Below are 25,021 nucleotides of genomic sequence, written 5' to 3'. Positions count from 1 at the left end.
ATAACCTAATTCAATCAAAGACCTTCCTCGTATTGGCATGCATCCCATGTATACCTACAGGACTCCACTCCATAGCCATTGATTTACATAGCAATGTTTTGCTACGCGGCAAACTCCGATAAAGCCAAAACTGGACCAATGTAGGAACCGAGCTCCCCCCAATGTCATCTTGGCTCTGGCCCTTCTACAGCTAGCATTATGCTGCAATTATGAGTTTCTGGCGAATACCTTCCCCAAATGCAATTCGATTGACATTATACCTGGGGTGATAGGGGAGTCAATTTTCTTGCAGATCCTGAAAAAGGAATGATGAAACCCAATTAGAATATTTTCACCACCAAATGTCCGGTTGCAAACTTGCAACTGAGCCACAGCTTGATCTCTCTCCAAAAAGGCTTAGAAAAATTGCGGCTTTTGGTGTCGTTCGTCTGCTGTCTTTGGCCAAGGAAAAAAAACTCCAAACAATATGTTGAGATGCCAGAAAAACCAGAGGGAAACAAATACAGGTGGGGGTGGGGGGAAGAAGAGTGCACAGTGGAAGGGCGCTAGGATTACTTCCATTTTCACATCGGTGGCAATTAGAATTTGTTTCTACATTTTTACAACATATTAATGACAATTTTTGATTTCTATGACCCCCTATCCCTCCAAAACTGTGATGACATTCTAATTTCTGATACACTGGCACACTAACAGAAAACCCATTTCAACTTAAGTGGAAAAAAAGAATGAATACATGAGGGTAGTGGAAGGGAAGAGAAGGGGGTAAGGGTTGGGGAGTGGAGAAGAATCCACCATTTCACCTCTTCTCCTCCTTTATGGAATCCATTGCTTGTGATTCAGCCAAGAGCCTTGTGTACTCATGTTGGGCCTCTTCTAGCTCCTTTCTGAGCTGTTGCACCTATGCAGATAAAAAGAATAAAAAAAATAAAAATAAAAATGACCCTCAGCAACAAGTGCTCAAATGCTCAAAATTCACAAGTAAATAGAACCCATAACAAGTGAGCATCTTGCTTTATTTTATGTTCGAAAAAGGTGGAAGATATCCCCAGAATTTTATTGAGTAATCATGTTGAGATGGATCAACATGAAAATATTCAAAACTCTGAGGATTTACTGCAATTTTATTTTTTATTTTTTGAAAACTTAACTATTGAATAAACGAATTTTCAAACACTTCTTCTCTGGTTATAAATTTTCAAAGTTTGAAAGACTATTCAGCACCATTGTTTCTGTTACATGTGAAAGTACTTAATAAGTTGTTATATTATGTTAAGTACCTTGATAATAAGCTGTTCTGCCCTTCTCTCGTATTCTGAGCACCTGAAATAAACAGAAATCAAATTCAAGATCCTCCCAAAAGTACAAATAACTAAGAAATCATCTTTGGCTCATATAACGTAAGGCCTTGTTTGCCAAGTCAGCTGTCTGGTTGTGTAGTCAAGAGAGGGGAGCAATAATTCTTCAGCTTTATCCAGATCTTTCTATGCAGTATGGCTGTGAAGGGGCAGGATTTTAATCCAGATTCAATCCATATCCCATCCAATGAACACACATTGGATTGGCCAACTTCCAATCTGATACAAATCCGATCTGGTTTATCCCATATTCAATTGATACAATACGGTCTGAGAAATAACCACGAGTGCAGTTCGAACAATTGATATACGTAACTGGAAGTAACCAATTAGGTTTACAATGAAAACTAAGAAATCGGTAGTATATCTGATTACTAATCAGAAGGATATAGTCTTTGACTACATATCCTGCAGACACAGCATCTGGTTAAATGACCAGATTCTCTTGACAGGATACAGTGATATGCACATCCAATTTTAATCCAATTCGTTTACAGAACTACCACACCGGTATAGCATTAAAAAGCATGGGGTTTTGAGTGCATTTCTCAAGCTTCTATTAGGATCTAAATGTTAGAGATATTTGTTACGTTACTCTAAGGGTAGTTTAGTAATTTTTCACGTTATGTTTTATTTTTCCTTTTCCTCCTTAGGGAGGTGTGTAATTCCCACCTTAGGGAGATATGTGTAATATCTTGTAAATATGTTAGTAAAGTAATATATTGTTGTTAGTGAGACTTTACTCACAACACACATTCTACCATCTTCCTTCTTCTTCATCTTCTTCCTCTCCAACCCCTTCTTCTTCTCTCATTCTCTCTTTCTCCCTTGGTTAATCACAAACCGTACATTCTAACTCTAAATTCAGGCAATATACCATAAGTCATCCAACCTATATGCTGAAGAAAAACTTAAGAAATATCCACTGAAAATGAAGCAGAGTTATTTTTCTATTTTGCACTTACTGTGCTCGGAGCTTCTTGTTTTCTTGTATTAGAATAATGGACTCTTGATCTTGCACCAGATTCTCAATATAATTCTTAGGCTGCCAAAAAGAAAAATGAAAGCAAATGTCACCAAAAAAGATTGCTCTGTTGTAAGTAAAACTACTTCAATAAGAAAGAATGGGTTAAAAATGAGAATTCAACAGCTGAAAGGGAAAACAAAGAAAACATGAAGTGGAAGGAAGAAATTCCAAATATAACAAAATCAAAATTTTTTACATATGGCTATCTTGGATAAGTGCAAGAACACATCACACCCCGCTCCCGCTAGGATACCCGTCCTAGTCATACCGCATGTATCCTAGTGGCAGCAGAGTGTGACAACACAGATACAGAACTCATTATTTTCAGATAGACAGCCAGATGAGAGAGCATAAGAAGCAATGGCTATTGCCATTGTAAATAAAACCCATGGTTGGAAGATTAAGGGCTCGGAATTAAAGATGTCAGGTAAGGTTTGGAGTGGGTTTCACCAATACAAAACTCTGATCCTATTGATCAACTCTCACCCCCAAGCCTTAGTGCATGCAAGGACTCAAATTTCATTTGAGTAACAAGTGTGAAGCCTCAGGGCTTCCTGTAGCAAACCCAGCATTTACCTTGGTAAGTATTGAGGGTCATACCAACCCTAGGCAAGTCTCAAGTTATTGCCATCCCTATTCAAGATCACCTCCTACTAAGTATGTCAATTGGTCAGTCCCATTCATTTTTGATTGGACTGAACTTTATATCTAATAATGGAGCACAGACAGAAACTGACCAATTATCTAATTGGTCTCCATTTACCATACTGAATTTTTTTGCTTTACAATCTGTTGGTCTTGGCCTATAATCCATAGTTCTAAATCTTGGCAGGTTTCGGCAATTTTGGTGTATCGTTGGACCCCGAGATGTCAGCAGTTTACTCTCAATCTCGCAATTGGTGGTATTGCATACATATAAATAAGAAAAGAGAAAAACATAAGTAATCTAAAACAGAAGTAAAAACATTATCAAACTAGGAACTAACTCAATCTCCTAATGACAAAAACTATCTGAATTAAAATAAATTTCTAATTAAAAGATAAACCATAAAAGTAGACTATCTTGAAAATACTACTGAACCAGAACCCAAATTGGACCCAGTTCATCTCTGTCTGGATTCCCAAGCAGGTTCGGCCAATCTTCGGAAGTTCTCCAGCATCAACGGGTGAGGGATGGATTCCACAAATAGGGGGGAGGTCTGGAAGGGTGAGGAGAGAAGAAGTTGGGTACATAGAGACAGAGAGAGAGAGAGAGAGAGAGAGAGAGAGAGTGAACTGCAGAGAGGGAAACTGAAAGGAGACTGGGGAGAGTATACTGTTTTGAGCAAATGGAGATGACTCCGATTGTAAGAACCATCAGCCATGAAAGTCAGGAGCAGCAGCAAAAGTTGAGAAAAGGGTTTTTTTTTTTACTTGAGCCTTAGTCCGTTAATTTAGTTTTGGCCAGTTATGGGTTATTCAGTCGGGGCCCCTCATTCTAGTTGACCAAATATTTTTTATTTTTTTTTCAATCCAAAATCAAAGTCAAAATAAAAACCAAACCAATTAATGGCTGGTTAGAGTTTCGGCTTTAACCAGTCAGTTTCAGCTAGGTTTTGACACCCTCAACTCCCACCATCTCACGTTCACAACTTTGCGTGTAGCTAGTTAACTTTGAAATTGAACAGGGAACTTGAGATTGAGTGTTTTGGAGTTTAGGAGAAGAAATTGTAGCCATGTCCGACATTACAAACTTCTCTTTTTTTTATTTTTGGACAGCTGTTTCATGTGGAGTCCCCCCCCCCCCCCCACTCCCAACCCCCACACCACACGTTTCTTTCCTGTGTCTCCCACAGGAAACATTTCCCCCCCTTTTTTTTGGGGGTGGGGATGGGAGTGGGGGTTCAAATCGCATTTCATCAAAGTTCCATAATTTAGATAAAAAACTTCTCCCCACATCCAAATTCTAAACCTCCTATTCAAATTTCAAAAGGGAAAGACTGATCAATTTCCGTAGCTTAACCAGAAGGGAATAGACCAGAAAAACAAATAGAGACAATAAGCAGAGAATACTAGCAAAGGGGGAACAAAAGGTACCTTCAAGAGGCATTGAAAACTACAAGGACAACTTAAAACTAGGACTTTCTTGACCAATCTCTCAATACTAATGATAAAGTCTTTAATGATCATTTGACTCTCTGATTGACTGAGTCAGAAAAAATCTTGTAAACTTAAGGAACTTTTTTTTTTTCAAACACATCAAAACTCTGCCAAGTTTTCCAACTACAATGCAACCAAAAAATGCTGAGCAAAGCCAATTCTGCTATGTGGATTTCTATCCTATCATACTCATCAGTTACTTTGGCCAGCTAAAAAGTAGTAAGACATTGTTCATGATTAACCTAAGCTTTCAGCTGTTTTCTCATTCCAATTAAAAGACAAGTTAAAATGGTTAAAAATATAGTTACAAATTTCCAATGGACCCCATATGTAAGGCTATGAGAACAATTGAAGACCATTTACCCCCCCCCCAACCCAAAAAAAAAAGAGAGAAAAATTGAAGATCAATCGGTGTTTCTTCTAGACAAATTGACCAAGGTAAGAGAGAAGATATAAAACTGTGGGGAATTGCTACGCTTCCCTACTAATGTCGATACGTGATACAACCTCTATCACAATAGGAATAGACAACAGACTGTATAAAAAATTTGACTCCGCTCTAACCAAAGAAGAATACGAATTCCCCCTAAAGTTTGAGAGCTGGGATCTATGGATCCGGGAACTCCAACAGCAATGTGCTTCTATTTTGAAGGGAGCATAACAAAAGTGTATTTTATTTACGCAAAAGGGGGGTCACAACAAGGAATCTTCATTTTTGTGGCGTAAAAAAGAAAAAGAAAAAATGAATTTTCATGATATATATTGTAATTCCACACTGTTGATAGGGGGTGCCAAAAGCAGCCTTCAGTCGGATGGTAAGGCTTTGACAAAGGGAAGAAATAGATTAGTCACGACACTTTGAAAATAGTTCTGCCCTCCTCTCTTGGGCCTCTAATTCTTTTAATCTAATAAAGTAACATTTCAAAAAACAATAAGGGAAGGGGTTTTCTAAGCAGCCCAAATATCTGCCATGTGTGGCAGCTTGGATGGGGCCAAAATTGGTGAACAGGTTGACCCAAGGTCCCCCGCTAATATGTCAAGTTTCAGCCAAGACAGTTTTCTAAAATGACAAACTAAGGCATCAAAAAATTCATGAGGATAGAATGGGTGTGTGGACTGCAAGAAGGTGCACGGATATACATGGGACGGTATGTAATCGATCCAGATCATTCCCCGGATATCTAACAGTCAGAATTGCCACATTACCTACCCATCTATGTGCCACATATGAGCAGGCCATCAAAAGAAACCTTTGCAGGGAGGCCATCTAGAAAAAAATAATCCCAATAAATAAAATATACAAATTTCAATTCTATTATTTCAGAAATATTATAGAGAACAAGATAATAACTTATACATATCTAATATCTAGTTTTTTTTTTTTTTTTTTTTCACATTTTAAAGAAAATGTCAAATATTTATAAATAAAATAAGAAATTCTTCCATTGTGCAAGAAACTATAATTATCAGGATCACATATGCTGACATAAACTTAAAATATTCAAATGGAATTCTTATTGCTGACAAAATTGAAATAACAGATGGCATTATCATGCCAAACCTGAGTAAACCTATTCTGCCTGGTGTCAATTACATTTTCTCCTGACCTCGCTCGTGCTTTCATGCGTTCATGTTCAACTATATGATCATGATCCTTCCTTTTTATGGATAAACCTGTTTACGTATCATATGGTTATAATAATTAGTAAAAGTACAGAGACAGCATAGCCATTGCATGCTGAGGGGGAAAAAAGGAATATATAGTATTATAAAATAAAATAAAAAGGAAACTATTAAAACTAATTAAATCAATGCAATATATTTGAAAATGTAACATTTCGGGAGCTAATCTGACAATTTCCAACTGACTGTACCCACTTTCCAACTGACAAATGATGAGTTTCGACTGTACCTTGAGGGGCTTCACCAGCAGAAGCGACTCTTGGATCATCAATAGCAGGGGAACCATGATTTGTCACAACAGCTTGAAGACCATGTGTTCCAGATTGATGTGAGCCCTGGGGAATCACTGGCACAGGAGATTTTTTAACTTGACCATACCCAATCAATCCACAATGAATATTCCTGCCAAAATTCTGAAGTGCATTGACTAAATATGATTGAGCAAAAATATACTTATATCTTAAATGATCAAGATTCTGCGTAATTGAATGAAGAGGCGTGCATAGAATAAGAAATCTAGAATACAAAAAGGCTTCCTCCAAAAAAAAAAAAAAAAAAAACTTCATAATGGCAGCGTGGAGTGAGCAGTTCATGCATTAGAGCAAAACCAGACCCTAGAGCACCACCTTAGATATGGGTCCCTAAAACGATGCTAAAGCAGAAAACTTTCACATATGCTTCTAAGGAAAAAAAAAAAAAAAAAAATAGCTTACCAATATTCAGATGTCATCTGCTTTAAGCGGTACTCAAGCCTTTGAAAAAGAGAAGTCTTCTCAAAATCTTGCTTATCATGGGTGGGTTCAATAAAATTTGCCTCCAATACGCCTAAGAGAACACTACTAGATCATTCAGTAGCAACTCAAAATGAATGTGGACACAATCAGACAGTTATGACTGTCTAACATTATATGTGAAAAGCTGCTCACCAACAACACCTCTGCTTTTTGTATCGGTTTGACTAACAACACGCAAAAATGGCTGCAAAGAAAGAGTTCAGAGAGGAAATGATAAGAAATGTGCTTTTGTCAAAATGAGCTCAAGATGAACAGATATATATTTTTTTTTTTTTAGTGAATAATAAATGCATTAAAAGAAGGGGGAGGGAGAATATGACCCCAAAGGGAAAATTACAAACCCAATAAGGGTAACAAAAGCCCATAAAAGACTGCATCTAAGGCCCAAATGGGCTTTAAGACTCAAAAGCATGTCACAAAAACCCACATGGGCTAAGAGACAAGTATAAAGAAGCCCAAAGCAAAGAGGGGCAACCAAGACAATTCCAGGAAGGGTTCTACCAAACCCTACCCAACTTATCTCCACACTTCATCTTCCAAGCCGCCAAGGAGAATCGGAGCTCCGCCAGCAAGAGAGCAGCCACGGCGATGGGACGCTGGCCTTGCGGAGGGCCACAGCCAAGGTAGAGAAGCTGGCCAAGCGAAGGTGACAGTCGCGGTGGAGAGGCGCCAGCCTTGCCAAGGGCAACAGCGAGGCGACTGTCGGCCAAGCATAGCTGACAGCCTCGCAGGCTGCTGGCCATGTGACTGGTGAAGAGAGCGCTGAAGGTGCAAACGATTCGATGTGGGAGGAGATGGAGAAACCTGACAAATCAGACTAATGATCCAGATATGGGCTGCAGCTTGGTCACCGCAAGTTACACCTGAACTGAGAAGCAGCTCAAGGAAGAGCAGCTGCAGGTCCAGAGAGCACCAACAGAGCCAATGAAGGTTTGGGAGAAGCTAGAGAACTCGGGGACTTTGCCGGCGGCACAATGTCACTCCAGACAGAGTTTCACCAGATCAGAGGCTTGACGGTAGAAAGAAGTGCAAGGGAGCCAGCAAGGGGTGGATCGCGAGCTCCCATCGTGTGAGACAATAAAGGAAGAAGAAGGGAAAGGGTAATAAGGCGAGAGAAAGAAAAGAAAGAGAGTGGAGGAGGAAGAAGAGAGAGGAGGGAGAGGATGAGAGAAGGAGAAGGAAGGGTGAGAGAGGGGGGAGCAGCCCGGCCCTAGCGGCGGCCGAAAAAGGGTACTTTCTAAGAAGGGAGAAGGAGAGATGAGAAGGGCGAGAGAGAGGATCTCTTTCGATCCTCAAGGAGAGAGGAGAAGGGCGAGTGAGAGGATCTCTTGCCGATCCTCCATCTTTATTCATTCTATGGAACAATCACGAACAGAAAGTTAAACTGAGACATAAAATTACTTCTTGTGCCATGACATTTTATAAAGATTTTAGTACTTATATCATACAACCAAAAATGTTCATCTACAATCTAGTTAGGAATGCTCAAGTCATGTTACATACACATACTCCCATAACCTCAATTCTAAGCCCAGACCAAACTACTTGGTATCAACTAAATGCATACCCTGTCCACCTTTCCACGCTATTTAGAGCCTTATGTTTCACTAGCACATAAGCACTCATCTATTCTCTTAACAATTCAACCCAAGAAATTTCAGGCATTTGTATTCGTTTTTAACATATCTAACTTGCACCATATCACTTGGGCCTGTTTGGCAACGTTCCTGTTTCATATAAGTACTTTTTAGTCAGAAGTATTTATTTTTGTCCGTCATTAAAGAACAGTTCTGCAAGTTACTAAAGTGTTTGGTAAAAGCTAAAAAATAAAAACACTTCCTCCTCTTCTCTCTCCTATATCACTGTCACAGTGCCACCATAGGTACTTTTTAGTCAGAAGTATTTATTTTTGTCCGTCATTAAAGAACAGTTATGCAAGTTACAAAAGTGTTTGGTATAAGCTAAAAAATAAAAATTAGCAAAATGCACCAAAAGTGACAAAATTTCACCAAACAATTGCATTTTTGCCAGACTTTCAGTTGGCCATTTCCCACCCCGTGGGTGCAAACAGCTGAAATGGCCCATTTTTTTGCCGAACATCTCATTTTTGTTCACGATGCAAACAGGACCAAGTTTACCAAAATATCGACGAAAAACTCGAAATTTCATCCGAATCAGTGCTGATTCCGAGTTTCGTCTCTTGTTTCATCTCGGCAACATCGAATAACGAAAATTCGATGGGTTATTGAACTATGCTTGGAACAAGAAGACGAAGATGAAGTGGGAAATTTGGGGCTGAAGCTGGAATCGCAAAGCATATTAAGTTGGTATCCCATCACTTTGAAACTAAAAAAGGGTGGGAAAGTGAGTTGATGGTACCCACCTTTATGGGGTGAGGGAATAGAAAAGGGAAGGAAAGGAAAAAAAGGAAAGGAAAAAAGAAGGGTTTGTGGGCTCCACATTAATAAAATAATCAATTTTCCAACCGATGATACACCAACACCACTCCTCAGCGCGAGACAACCGACAATGAAGCACCACTACTCAGTGCCGCCGCTGCAACACCACTCTGCTCCATCCACCGCCGCTAAAATCGTAGAATGCCTTCTGCAGGCACTCTTGCAGAAGTCTAAGCCTGAGTGACTTGCAGAAGCTGCAGGCATGAAACAATCTATTGCTCCGTTTCATCTCTCTTCAGTTCTGAAACTACAAATTTAGGGCCGTGAAATGCCAGGACGATTTATCCTTGAAACAACCCATTCCTTGAAGCTGCAGGCACTCTTGCAGAAGCCCAATCCTGAGAGACGATGGCGCCGTATCATTTGTCTGGCTTCCTCCACATATAACATTTACTGTTGGTTAGCAGAATGCTAGGATGATTTACCTCCCTTCCCCGGAAAGTCCCACCCAAAACCATGGGACTATGGAAAGGGATGGGGTGAGAAAAAGTGATCGCCATCGAAGCCCCACAGTCCCCCTTTTTACGGATGGTTGTCTCTTCGTTCTACCATTGGCAACCAAAAGAACACGGTTTGGGAAACCATGGAAAACATCCCAATTTTCCCACCCTTTTTTCCACTTTTCTCTATCAAACAAACTAGGACTAAGGGAAATGTGGAGCTGGAATCACAAATTCACCTGGTTCTACCTCTTCACACGACCTCCAATTAGGACCACAGAAACAACAACAATCACAGACACGGCAACATCCAGAGCAACAACAACGGCCAATTTAATCCAAACAGAGCATGCTTTCAAGTGTTCGAAATTTTGGTGAAAATGATGTTCCTTTGGACCATTGATTTCATCGTCCAATAGAACACTTGAACAAAAAGACCCAAAAATCTATTTTCTCTGGACCTTTGATTTTATCGTCCAACGGAGAGCTGAAAACGATGTTTCTTAGGGATTCGTTGGACCTTTGATTTCATCGTCAAATGCACTGGTTTTATGGGCAAGAGACCCATAACTCAATTTGTCCCTATTTCCCAATTCAATGACAATCTCTCTCCCCCCAAATCGTTTCCCTGGTTCCCTACCATTATGGCCAGAAGCTCCTCCAAGACATGGGCCATCACAAGTGGCACTCCCTCCATCAGATTTTGAAGCAGACCCGTCAAGAAGTGAATCTCTACCTCGATTCTATCTGGGAGGTCAAGGAGAAGGCCTGAGCATAATACAAAAGGCCCCATCCCTCTCAGCAGCAAAGAGTTCATGGAGAAGATGGTTCCCAACAGCTACTTCATGCTCAACCTGTTGTGAGGCGTCGTCAGGGGTTTCATGTATCTGGGCTATTCCCAAATGACCCTGTTTTCGAAATGCAGGGAGTGAGGCACTCCATCCAAGAAGACATGATCATGCTTGAGAATCAGATCCCACTCTTCACCCTCAATCGCCTCTTTGGTCTCCAGATTGATGAGCCCAACCAGAGAAAGGAGGGGGAGGTCAGAGGCAAGAAAGATGGTGATGGGGAGATGACAGAGATGTGAGAGTGCACCTTAGCAAGGGGGGAGGTAGGTTCAGAGAGATGGGAGGTGAGAGAAGAGGGGGAGGGGTTGAATGAGACAGAAGCAAGCCCCTTATTTTATTCTTTTTTCCAGAAAAATAGATTTAAATGTGTAATTTTTATCAACATTTGTGTTTTTTCCATAGGACATGTGAATAAATCAATAAATACTGATTTCTGTGCAAGCACACTAAAGGTACAGAAGCTGATGGATTATGATAGGCATGGCTCTAAACCAACATCTAAAATGCTTGTGTGTGTGTTTTTCCTGGAGGGAACCAAGAATTTGACGGTCATAATATAAGTGAAAGGCAATTAGGCAAATGGACAAAATAAACAGCCTGAAACAAAAGACCATTCCCTCAAGAACAGTGGTCTTACAAACCAAATTCCTTGCCAACAAAAGCAACCATTTCGGCTCCATGTCAATGTTCTCATCAACTCATGTTAACAGTTCCTGAATCTGACATCGAAAATGAAAGGACAATCTGTCTCAAGAGAGCTAAAAAAGCCCACTCATACAATATTTGCAGCTTTTCATAACAGTACCAAATTAATGAGGATATAGAAAACAAATAAAGGAGTTCTAAATTTTGTCAGAAAATTCTGAGTCTAAGTGGGTAAGAAGAATAACATTACCAATATAAGACGGTTCTTGTGGTAGATATTGAAACCATGGACATTTACATGTGGAGCATCTTTCAGGAACCCTATTGTCGTAAGGATTGCAGTCTGAAAAGTGAAACCAGCAGGCAACACATAATGAATAACAGTAGCAAAAGACTCATCCAGAGAAGATTGAGTAGAAACAAACGGTCATGTGCGTCATACAGAGATTAAGACAACAATATAACAAAGACAGAATTCAAATATAAAATATCAAAATCATACAAATCAAATGTCAATATATAGCTTATTTTGGACTAATAGGAGACTTGCTGAATCAAGAATTGCATGTAAATTATACCATGCTTGTTAATGATAGTTAGCTCTCTGCTTTCCCTAGTTCCTAGGTTTCTTTTGAACCTCAGGGAATTTCTGCTCATGGCCTAGCTGTCATCACTATTGCCCCTTATCTCCTTTAGTCCTAAGCCCTTCAAATTTTTTGATAAGTTAGCATCTCATAATGATTTTCTCCAATTTGGCTCCAATTTGGAGAATCAAGCTTGGAACCCCCCCCTGGTTATTAATAGATCTTGCCCTCTCACCATTTTTGCTTAGAAATTAAAATCGGTCAAGCTTGTCTTGAAATCCTGGAACAAGAGTACTTTTAGTAACATTTTTCATGTAGTGGATGATTGTAGGGCTCTTGATGCAGATAAGTCACTTAATGAGCTTATTTTATTGCAAATAAGCCTTGGGTTGGGTTATATATGTGTTGGGCCTTTGACCCCATGGGTTTTCTTTGTAATGGGCCATTTAATGGACCTAAAATATGGGTAGAAAGTAGGAAAACGGGATTTAATTTATTAGTTTAGTTAGAGTCTTGTTTTGAGTTTATTTCCTTTGTTATTTCAGTATGAGTCAGTTTAGGTTTCCCTATTAGTGAATGACTAGTTAGTTACCTACTCCATGTTGGAGTTCTAGTCCTAGTTCTATTTGGAGTCCAACACCTATTAGGTATTGTCTATAGCCCAACTTGAAGACTAGCTCTTAGTTAGGTTATGATTGCTATTCATCCCTCTATATATAGAGGAGCATATGTATTCTCAATTCTCAGATTTGAATAATGAATGATTGTAGTCAATTGCTTAAACAACCGGAATAGCTGTGGGTGAGAAGCCCAGGCCGAGATAGCCACTCCTCTCCCACATTCCCCTTGTCATTCCTTTACTTTTCTGCAAATTATTTAGTGTTATTAATTGTTTAGTGTAAGAAGAATTCAGATCTGTCCAAGTCTTCAAAGCCAAAATCGATAGCCAAGAATCTCCCATTCTTGAAGTCTGCGATCTCTCTCTTCTCCTCTATTATGAATCTGATCAAGGAGCTACGGTTAAGGGTTTTCAGAAGTCATTGCAGGACTACTCAGTCCTCCTCATGAAGCTGTCCAGATTGTCCAGTTGCTGTTTTGCAGAATTCTGTCAACTTCTCTCTCCTAGGTCAGAAAATCAAGAAAGTACATAACTTTACAACCAGCCGACAGAAGTTCTTCAAACTTGAGGGTTTTTGTACCCTCCCTAGGCCCTACAATCGACCAAATTTGCAGTTCAATTGGAGCCCTAGAGACCTGGCCGCACCTCTCTCTGTCTAGCCATATTGCAAGTATTTCTCTCTCCTATCGGGTTGAGTTTTGGGCTGGTTTTGCTCTTGCATTGCTATTGTATCCTTGGGGGTTTATTTGATGGTCTTATTCCCTTGTTTCCTAGTCCTATTTGTCTTGTTTGAGGTTTATAAACTACTGGGGTAGTTTACTTGTAATCTTCTCTTGCATTACTCTTCTCTCTAACGCCTAGTCTAGACTTTGAGTTGATCCCCAAAATCTAACTTTAGCTGAGGAGAAAGATTTGTCCTTTATGTTGGGTAGTCTTCTCCAGTAAGGAGAGTTTTTTCCAAGCAAAAGTCCATGATTACTGTTTTCTTCCATAAGATGATGAGGGCTAGGCATAGTCTCAACTCTGTATATCGTTTGAGAAATTCTGAAAGCGATCTTATTTTGAACCCGGATGAGATTAAATCTGCTTTCGTCTAGCACTTCAAAGTTCAAACCAATTTAAATTACTCCTGATGCAGTTGGGCGCTGAGTCAATTATGGCTGCTGATATGTATTTGAGTAATTATGTGTCGGTTTCAGACTTTACTTCCATTAGTCTTGTGTCAGTTTGGACTTAGGGTTAGGTTAATTTAAGTCAATTTATACTCTTGAGTAGCCATCGCATAGATTCAGATTTGAAATTGGGAATGGTTGTAGTGAGCTATGATTACCTCTCACCCCCTTGATCATCTTCTCTTCTCTTCCCTCTATACTTTCTTCCTTGTTACCCTGTTCTCTTCCTTTATGTGTAATCTGTTTGGGCTGAGATTTTGAGCCGAGGCAGCCCTCTCCTAGGCGACCGAAACCCATGAAGATCAGCTTGAAATCCCTCATCAGCTGTGCCAACCGAAACCTGCAACTGAAGAGCAGCACATCTAGCCAGTTCTTGATTCAGATTCTCCATTTTGACTTCTGGGCTGCTGTTTCAAGCTGTTGGCTGTGAGAAATAAGAGATCCTTGTGCTGCAACCCTCCCTCCAGAAATTTCAAGTCAAACCGAGGCTAAACCAGGGAGCTCTTTCTCTCGAAGCTTTACTGGTTCAACTACCTGCAACTCTTTTCCAAGGTTGCAGACAACTCAATCGTGGGTTGTTTCTTTTCAGGCAACATGTTTATTTTCCAGGTTTACCCCCACTTATTTATTCTAAGTATGTGTTGTCCCCTTTTTCCTTCCATTCCAAGAATACCCCTCCCCTTTCATACGTTACACTTTTCTTCTAATTGGGGATTCAAGAAGTACTTTAGGTCTTTGTCATTTTGTGTTAAAAGTCCTTTGTTTTATTTACTTCTCCCTCCTTATTACACCGCCAATAAATTATGGGAAAATTACGCCCCCCTCCCCTATAGTTTGCCGAAATTACATGAAGGTCCAAGGGTTTAAACGATTTCTGGCCCCTCCCCTGTAGTTTGAAAGATTCTTACATTTGAGTCCAATCCGTTATTGTCCGTGAGTTAGAAACTTTTAGCTGGTGAAGTCACCTTTTTTATACTGAAAATGCCCTCAAAACTAAGTGAAGAGACCAAAAGACCCTTCACTTAAAACGAAGAAATGAGGGAAATCCCTCTTTCACTTTCATCATCTTCAACCTAGGTCTTCAATCCTTGCTCTGCAAATCTTCAGACTCAGGTAACAAAGAACACCAAGAAGGGAAGGAACCGACTGAAGCTAGCGGAGGGTTCAATTGACGCGAAGAAGTTTCATTCCCTGTAGAAACTGCAATCTCTTCTTCCCTGAGTCGGTATCTCTTCCTCTAACCTCTTCATCTGCTTCTATGCTGTATGATATTCTACGCTCTTTGATATCCATGGCGCCTGCCAAGAAATAAAAAAGTGTGAATAAGCAATTTTTGAATGTTAACAAAGAATCACCTGATAAGGGCGGAGGAAACGGGAACAAATCTAAGCAACGGGTAAGTTTTCGCTTCATATGACCTTTAAGGTTCATGTGGATTAAATACTTAGCGAAGTTATCTCACTGATGTGCCGACCAATTCGGCCAAGGTAGCATGTTTTGATCTTTTAGTAAAAAGAATAACCTCATGATAAAAGAAAAAAAAAAAAAAAAAAAATCCATGAGTATTAAAAACAAGTGAATTGATGCAACTTGTTGGATAGGGTTGTTAACCATGCTGCAGATTACGTTTTCTTTTTGTCCTCTTTTGTTTTTTTTCCCACCAAAAAGAAATCGCTATAGTTTGAGTAAATCTTATGTTGATCTTTGAAGAGTTCTTATAAATTTACAAACATCCATCTTTCCACAAAATTCTTTAGTAATTTTTTGCTTGCATGAAAATTGTACAAATACCTCTTCCTTTCACAAAAAATTCTGTCAGTTCATAAAAGTTTCACTGCCAGTATCTGCTAAAAGAAGAGAGGAGGAGGAGGCCAATGGTGAAGAAGTCTCATTCCCTGTAGAAACTGCAATCTCTTCTTCCCTGAGTCGGTATCTCTTCCTCTAACCTCTTCATCTGTTTGTACGCTCTCTGATATTCTTCAATGACACTCTTGTGCTCGTGTTGTCGACCCTGATTTCAGCTTCTGCCCTTACTGTGGTTCGGCTCTATAATTTCCTTTCCATATCTCAGATGAGGAGGATCGAGCGGAAGAGAGGATGGTTTGCTTCTTTGTTATCTTTTGGGGAGTCAAGAGTTTCTCTATGTACATGCGCTTCTGTGTTTAATAATAATGTGATCTTTTAATGAATAACGAAATTTTCTCCACCCAAGTTTTCTTGCAGGTGGGGATGATTTGAAAAGACTTGTTTTCCCCAAAACTTCTCCAATGTTTATGTGTTAGGGATGATTTGAGTGTTTTGAGTATTAGAGTATAAAAGGGTATAATGGTCATCTTATCTAAAGACTTTACTACTAAAGGGGTGTAATATAGTCTTTTGCTCTATAAAACTAACTGCATGTTCACACCATCGATGATAGGGGAGGGGGCGTAATCGTTCAAACCCTCGGACTCACATGTAATTTCAGCAAACTACAGGGGAGGGGGGCCATAATTTTCCCTTAAATTATTTGCTATCCAAGTTTGTCCTTGAACAATAAATGGTAATTCCTTTCAAATCTATTTGCTTCTTTAGTTGCTATTAACCCCTTGAGAGTTCTGGAATATTAAAATATTGCCGTTGGTTATGATATTTGCTATTTGTTAATTAAGTGGGTCCTAAGTGATCTGATTCCGGTTTTGGAACCCGGATCCGCATCACCTCCTCCCTCCCCTCTTTTGCCTCCAATTCCAGAGGATTTGCAGTTCTCAAAGGTCCTGCCTAATGATAGGAGACTGCTTTCTTCCATTCCTTTTGGTGATGAGATTCAATTGGCAATTAAATCCCGTAAGTCTTGAGAACGCCCTAGGTCTGGATGGGTTTAGTTTTAGTTTCATATTAGGCTCTCTTTGGTATAATTGTTTATTTTTGTTTTTTCAGACACAAACGATTTTGTAGGTGTTCCGTACTATTAATGATTTATGGACCCTATTTCTATTTAAAACAAATCAGAACAACACAAAAACTAGAAATTGGTCAAGATTCATTTGTGTTATGGCCAAAATGGTTTTTGGTCATTTATGCAGACAATTTTGATTAACAAATACTCCTAACTCATAAGTCCTAAGGTTGAGGGTAAAAAAAGTGTCATTTCCTCTTTGAATTAGAGAGACAAGTCCAGACACTTCCTTCTCCTCTTCTTCTTCTTCTTCCTCCAACTCCACCCACCCCTTCCCCTTCTTTTATTCTTCTTGCAACCCCCCACCCCCAACTGCAACCCAAACCGCATACCCGCCCCTACCCTTGCTCCTCTTCTTCCTGTAACCCCACCCTGTACACAAACCGAGCCACCACAGTGACCCACCACTACAATCTCAACACCAATGATGCCCCTTGTTGCCCCAATCCCTGCTTGTACACCCTAAACCAACTCAGGAACAAATGTAAAACAAGTGTCATCGTGGAAATGTAGGCACTGGGGGCCACAATGCTTTGTACCTGCAAGAACTTCTAGATAGAGAAATTGGTAGCGTACGCAAATATCTGTGGGATTACTTCGTATACAAACACCACAGCCACTAATGTGATCATGGGAGACTGACCTAGAAGGATCAAGATTGGTTTGTAGAAGATGTAGATCATCATGAGTGGAATCCCAGTAGCCATGAGAAGGATCACCGATCTCTTTAAATAAATCCCCAACATTTCGTGCTTTGAAGCCCCATAAGCTTCTCCACAGAACGCCTCTATTGCACTTCCCATTCCTAGTTCTAACGTTCATTTTTTAACAAACAAAAGTGGGGAAATGATTTTTTTTTTCTAAGAATTAGAGTATTAAATGTGTGAATTGAGGAATCGGTGAATATATATATATATATATATATATTATATACCATGAGACCATAGGTGAGGACTTGAATGCTTTCCGAGGGAGGCGACAACAAGCTCAAGATTGCCGATCAGAATCTGGATGAGCCTTGGCTGATTTTAAATCGGATCAACCGATTTGCCCGATTTGATTCTCAAACCATGGAATATTTCAGAAACATCTGATATCAAATCATGAATCAACCTAACAATTACCTTCATTGATTAAATATTGGATGTAGATTGGATGATTTCAAATTGGACTCATCGTGTAGCTTTCTCTATAATGCTTAAAACAACTAAAACTGAGACCGCCTCTTCAGTTCCATTCTTTAGGGAGTGTGTTGGAGGGAGGGAGGGAGGGAGGGAGGGAGGGTTCATGAGATTTGAATAAATAAGGGTGAAAAACAAGAAAACTGTATACCCCCCCCCCAAAAAAAAAAAAGAAGTTGCAGTCGCTGCCAACTTGTCGTGGCTAGCCTATTCGAAGCCAACAGTCTCATTGACCAGTCCATCTATCGAACTGGATTTGGAAGGAAAAAATGGGAACATTTGCAATAGAGATTACTCTGTCACAGACTTACAGTTTTGATTTAGGGAGAAGGATAAATAGATTTGGAAGGAAGATGAGTGAAGGGGGAATCTCTGCCCAAAAATTATTTACGCATAGATACTTACCAAATGATTTGTCAGTCTATACTCTATTATATTTAGTAGATACCAAACGGTTTTCATTTTTTTATCAAAATGATTTTCATCAATATATATATTTTTTAATAGGTCATAAACAAAAACATAAATGGTACCAAAGATAGCCTTAGCAGCTTGGGACATTTGTAAAGGATGATCTTGAGAAAGCAGTCTGTAGCTTCTTTTTCAACCCTTCAAAGATTAACTGCATTAACCATATTTTTCTTTGCCTTGTTGCAAGCTTGAGTGGGCTAACCAAGTTTCTTATTTTTTCCCAATCTCTCTTGCCAACCTCCTGGGCAAGTTTATTGCAAAAATCATTGCAAATAGACTTAAGGCAGTTATTGATGATCTTGTGAGCTATAATCAGGCTGCATTCATTCCTGGGAGGAGTATTGCTAACAATATCCTCTTATGCCATGAAATTGTTAGAGTTTTTGATAGGAAAAATCACACTCGTATATGTTTTCTCAAGTTGGATATTCATAAGGCTTTCGACTCTATTAGATGGGATTGTATTAGCTATATATTTGATAGGAAAAATCACCATTCAATTTTCATTTGTATCTCTCCTTGCTTCTCTGTTCTTGTCAATGGTTCTCCTCATGTTTTTTTTTTAATTCCAAATTAGGAATTCATCAAGGTTGCCCCAAATCTCCTTTGCTTTTTTCCATTGCCATGGAGGGCCTCTCCAAAATCCTTTTGATTAAAACAGAGCAAAACTCTATTCAACCCATCCCTAAGTATAAGGCTTTGAAAGATTATCCATCTTTCTTTTGTTGACGACCTTACTATCTTTACTAAAACAAACCTTCCTTTTGTTTCTATCATTTCTAAAGCCCCATCTTCCTTTTCTAGCCATGTCTGGTCCCTAACTCTCAAAAGTTTCTTTCCTTAGTGGTGTTTTTGTGGCTCTTAAGGCTCATCTATGTGGTATATCAGTCTTCCTTGAAGGTCAAATTCCTATCAACTATTTGGGCTTGCCGTTGATTTCTTTGAAGCTTTCTACCCATTACTGTACTCCTATTTTTGATAGCCTTCGCAAGATTTCCTTTACAGTTCATTTGGAACTTATTAAATCTGTTATGTAAAACTCCTACATTTATTGGTCAATGGTTTTTGGTCATCCAGCTTCTATCTCATCTAAAGATTGAGTCTTTGATGTCCTCTTTCCTTGGGAAAGGAAGCGATAGTCTTAATTTCTTCCATCTGATGAGTTGGGCCAAGGTTTGTCTTCATAAAAATAAGAGGGGTCTAAGTCTTAGTAAAGTCAAGGAAGTCAATATTACTGGAATTGTCAAGTTTATCTGGGAAATTAATTCAAATAAGAAGAGCAATTGGGTTGATTGGGCATACTCCAGAGTCCAGAAATCACAAAGTTGACTCCATTTGGACATATATGTGCTCTATGGATGCTTCTTGGAATTGAGGAAAATTTTGAAATATAGGTACCTTGTTCGTGATCATATTAGGACTTCCATTGATGATGGTTCTAATACTTACCTTTGGTTTGATAATTGACACCTTGATACTGTGCTAATTACAAAATATGGTGATAGAATTACATATGATGCAGAGTCTGATAGGTTGGCTGAGGTGTCTCCCATACTTTAGGATTGCGTTTGGGATTCAGGCTTGGGTACTTCCCCCTCTCTTTATGAGGTATTGAGTAGGTTTCCAAATATCCGCTTGAGACCTAGGGATAGTGGTGATATGGTTCAGTGGGTAGCTAACTACTCTTCTTTTTCCTCATCTTTTTGCTTGGACTGTATTTCTATCTAAAGCCCCTACAATCCCTCAGTTTAGAATTGTTTGGTTTTCCTCCTCCATCCCAAGGCACTCAATCACAGTTTGGAAAGATATGAACAATCCTCTTCCCACCCAAGGTTTTCTTTAACATAGGAATATTTATATCCCTAACTCTTGTCTCTGTTGGAACTCATTGGAAAGTGTGGATCACTTATTTTTTTAATGCACATTCTCTAAGTCTATTTGGGGTGGTATTCTTAGAATGTTATGTTCCTCTCCTAGAACTATCCTTCCATTTGAAAGAGAATGGAGATGGATTTCAAGAAAATTTAATGGTAAAACCTCATGTGACTCTCTTGGCAAGATGGCATTTAGTGCAATAATCTGCCAAATCTGGTGGGAAAAAAACAAAAGAAGATGGACTTCCTCTTCTCATACTCTGGAGCAGATATGGGATGCTAAATCTTTCGAGGTGAGAAACAAAATTCTGCACAATTATGTTGTTTGTCCAGGTAAAAGCAGAAATATACATCTTGCTTCGTCATGGGACCTTCCTCTTATCTCCCCCCCCCCTGTTTGGTGTATCATTTGCTTCTATTTAATGGTTGTTTCTCCCCCTCCCCTTATTTTTTCTTTGTAGTTTCTCCCTCTTTTAAGGTTTGTTTCGCCCCCTTCCCTAGAGCTTTGGTTAGTCCCTATCCTTTTGGGTTGGCTTTCTTTGGTCAGGGTCTTCTCCATTGGCAAGCCAGATTGGCTTTGTCTATCGTATATGTTTTCTCTTTTCTGTGTTTAATAGATTTTCCATTCACCCCAAAAAAATGTCAATACGAAACACTATTCAGAATGGTTCATCCACACGCTGATAAGAAATGCAGGAACCATTAGAAATACAAATACTTGGTTTTTGTAGTGAATGGCCCATATGCAATAGATGCAACAAATGTTTCACAATCATACAACAACCAAAAACTAAGCCTTATATAGATCCAAACAAAACAAAGTAGGTAAAACTGAGTTCTAAACAGAAAAGAGGATTGAAGAGATGAGAAAAAAGGGACAGGAAATGAGATGAGAAATGAGAAATGAATAATGATAAATGAAAGATGACGAATGATGAAAAATGAAAGATGAAAGTAAGGCACAGCCCAGCAAATCTCAGCTAAATGGGATCGGGTACATGGATCCTTGCTCTCCAATAGGGTCTATCCGAGGTCATACTTGGTACAGACCCAAACTGTGCATGTCATTCCTCACAATTCCTCCTATGGTCATTATAGGCCTGCCCCCAACTCTTTTAGCTCCTTCAGTCAGGATCATATCACTCCTCCTTATCGGGCATCACTCGGCCTCTGTTGAATATGACCATAGCACCCCAAACGACTTTCTCGAAGCTTGTCATTGATCGGGGAAACTCCCACATCAGCTCTAATACATTCATTTCTTACTTTATCCTTTCTTGTATTTTCGCCATCTTAGCATCCTCATCTTTGTTACACACAGCTTCGCAATATGACACTTCTTAACTACCCAAAATTCCACCACATACATCATAGCCAATCGTACAACAGTCCTATAGAACTTTTCTTTGAGTTTTAACAGGATACGTCAGTCACACAGCAATCCGGTCGCACCTATCCACTTCATCCCTCCCACTTCAATTCTCTGTGCAACATTATCCTCTCTGTCGGCTTCTTTATTTACAATTGATCCCAGATATCTAAAAGAGTCTTTGTGGTATCTCTCTTTCCTCAATTCTCATAATGTCATTATCCATCATAGTGTGACTAAAATTAAACATCATATCTCCATCTTCATTCTACTAATCTCAAAGCCTCTTGATTCCAAGGTTGATTTCCATAGCTCTAACTTAGCATTAATCCTTGTCTTCGTCTCATCCACCAAGACGATATCATCAGCAAAGAGCATGCATCACCTTTTAAAGAAACAGCTACCTAAAATTCAGAAATTGACTCTCGTTTCTTGTAGGGTAACAAAGGAGGGACTAAAAAAATGGATAACCATATGCATCATTATATTCTGGACCATCTTTTAAAGAACATGTTTTTTTTTTTTTTTTCTTCTGCATTTTTGACCAGTAAAGTTAAACCCATGGGTATAAACTAACAAAAATATCATATCATAAATACTGCCAAATTTTTTAAGGGGAAAAATGGCAATTCATATATATTAATTAGGAGTACACCAACATAAGATTTTGAACAAGAAGCTTAACCTTTTCCTCGGGCATAGAAACTAACAAAGTGGCAAAAAAACCACAAGGCAATGTAATACAAACCTCCGTACTTCCACTAATTTGAGGTTTGTAGAGTACGCACTCGGGAAATCTTATATCATTAGCAATAATGTGATGCACAACAACTCGACCACGCAGTATAATTCTGAAACTCTCTGGTATTCGCAGGTACAAAATTGATGAATATACCTGTGGAGTTTGAACACAATCAGTATTTAGCAGCAGCAATGGACGTCTTCTGGGCCTTTTTTTTTTTTTCTTCAAGGATAATCTCTGGAATATCAAATTCTAGAGTAATATGAAACTTACACGAAGAGAATAATGGTATCGGTTCGCAATGTGTTGTTCAACTATTGTCTGAAATTGACGGTTAGCTGACCGAACTTTTCTCTTACCCCCCATTATTAGAATATCCTGCAACAATCAACTCGATCATTAGCAGATGCAGCTGTAAAACTGAACTAAAAAAGGTGAAAAGGGAATAACCATCAAACTAACATCAGATTCAAAATTCACCTCAATTGTGACCAGGTGCAAAAAACATTTCAGAATAAAATTGAAGAAATAGAGCATGAAGTTTAACCTCAGGATCAGATTCAAAATCAAGCTCCATATCTCCATCATTATTGAACCATAGATTGTAAATGATAACTTTTGTTCCATGATGTCCCATGTCATTAAACTGCTCATAAAATCCAGAAGAGTGTGAAACACAAGGGAAGACATATATGCAAAGATAGGAGAGAGGGGGAAAAAAAACAATCGATTCATCAACCATCACAAAACAGGACCCGGGGGGAGGGGAACAGAAAAGTAATGATGTAACATCCCACTTACATAGTTACATGTCATGATTATTATATTATTATAATGCAAGGCATATTATTATTCTATTATTATTTGTTAGATTTTATAATTATTTAAATGAATGTATATAATTTATTAGGATTAATGAATTTACATGGATAGTAAAGCATGAGGTGGCATCATTAGCGGTAAATCATGATTGTTTATTGCTAATTATCATTAATTAAAATATGGAGTGATTAGATGTTAATGGGGTTATGTGTGGCAGCACCCTATTGGGCCAAGTGGCGACATGGAATAACCACTATGTGCACGCTTAAGTAGGTGGTGGCAAGGTTGGGACAGCCCCATGGTTGGAAGGAGGAGGTGGCCATTGACTTGGTTTGACTAGGCACACTAGTGGGTTGCATTGTGGCTTCAGAGGCAGCCACAATGTGCATGTTTAAGTACGTGGAGGCAAGGTTGGGACAAAGCCACCTAGCTGACTAAGTAGGAGGTGGACATGGTGGACAAAGCCACCTAGCTTATGACTAAGTAGAAGGTGGACTTGGTGGAAAAAGTCATTTAGCTTAAGACCAAGTAGGAGGACTTGTATGGCTTTGACCAAGGGATTCATTACTCATTTCTAAGAAAGCTAAGGGAGCTTGTACGGTGGTTTTTACTTGCTGTTTTTGGCTGAGTTCTGAACTTAAAAGAAAGAGAGGACGACAAAGTGGAGGGATGTTGATGTAGATAAGTCACTTGGGCTTGTTTTATTGCAAATAAGCCTTGGGTTGTGTTATGTATGTGTTGGGCCTTTGATGCCATGTGTTTTCTTTTAAATGGGCCACTTTAATGGGCCTAAAATATGGGTAGAAGATAGGAAAACGGGATTTAATTCATTAGTTTAATTAATTGTTATTTAATTCAATAAAGACCCATTAGGCCATTGGTTGGTTGTAAAGTCTTATATGTACTATTAGTTAGTTAGTCTTACTACATGTTGAAGTCATAAAGTCAAGTCCTAGTCCTATTTTGAATTCCTAGTTGTAGTAGGAGTGTCTAATCCTCTTTGGAAACTAGCTCCTAATCTTAGTATGATTGTAAACTTTCCCTCTATAAATAGAGAGGCATATGTACCATTATTGAACAGATTTGAATAAAGAAGATTTGCAATCAATTGCTTAGAGCAGTCGGGATAGCTGTGGGTGGGAAGCCCGGGCCGAGATAGCCACCTCCTCTCCCACTTCCCTTGTTTCTTCTTTACTTTAATCACTTTATTTCCTTTCTATTTTCTGTTTATTAGAAGTTCAGACCTGTTAAAGCATTCAAAATCAGAATCGGCCAGTCAAAGAGTTCTTGTTCTTGAAGCCAATCGACCCTCATTGATGCCCAAGTCTGAGATCTGATCCGTAGATCCTTTGGAGGACTGGTTCTATACTCTAAGAAGATCAATCGAACCTCTCTTGAAGGTTATCTGAAGAAGACAAGTTGCTATTCCTGCAGAATTCTTCACATTCTCTCTCCTAGGTCTGAAAATCAAGAAAGCACATAACTCCATAACCAGCAGTCAGAAGGTATGAAGAAATAGTCGAGAAGGTTCGAATCGAGAAGGGTCGGAGAAGTGAGAGAGAATGGTATCAAAGCCTTCCCCCTCCCCCTTCTTCGGCTAAGGTCCGTCTCCGGCGGCCGACCCTTCTCGGTTCGAACCTCTTGTAGTCCAACGAATGTTCTAGGCCACGCCCTATTGCAGGTTACTCCGTAGGTATAGTTCTCTGGTGACAGAGAAAGAACCTTTGAGCGATGGGTTCTCAGGCCAAAGAGTGGCTGTTTTATACCCTGTAACGGCTCAGGTTGATCTGTCTCTGAGACCTTAACCTCCGGGGGTCCTGATCGGCCTCGACTAGGCATCCGTTGATCTACTT

The 25,021-nt window shown here is 39.3% G+C and overlaps 1 protein-coding gene across 1 annotated transcript; it reads right to left on the bottom strand.

Moving 5' to 3' along the window:
• Positions 1 to 531: 531 nt before the first annotated feature.
• On the bottom strand, positions 532 to 23,103 carry LOC122079783 (protein MICRORCHIDIA 6-like). Its single transcript, XM_042646495.1, has 11 exons — positions 22,894 to 23,103; positions 22,620 to 22,724; positions 22,353 to 22,499; positions 11,647 to 11,739; positions 7,134 to 7,185; positions 6,921 to 7,032; positions 6,437 to 6,609; positions 6,086 to 6,198; positions 2,324 to 2,403; positions 1,281 to 1,323; positions 532 to 901 (listed from the first exon to the last, which is right to left on the bottom strand). Exons 1-11 carry the CDS (start codon positions 23,086 to 23,088, stop codon positions 800 to 802), a joined length of 1,215 nt encoding a protein of 404 aa, XP_042502429.1. The 5' UTR covers positions 23,089 to 23,103; the 3' UTR covers positions 532 to 799.
• Between the last annotated feature and the right edge of the window lie 1,918 nt (positions 23,104 to 25,021).

The sequence above is a fragment of the Macadamia integrifolia genome, chromosome 5 (assembly GCF_013358625.1).
Source record: "Macadamia integrifolia cultivar HAES 741 chromosome 5, SCU_Mint_v3, whole genome shotgun sequence".
Classification (NCBI taxonomy): Eukaryota; Viridiplantae; Streptophyta; class Magnoliopsida; order Proteales; family Proteaceae; genus Macadamia; species Macadamia integrifolia.
The sequence above is the reverse complement of the archived record's forward strand: the minus strand, read 5'-3'. Positions and strand labels throughout refer to the sequence as shown.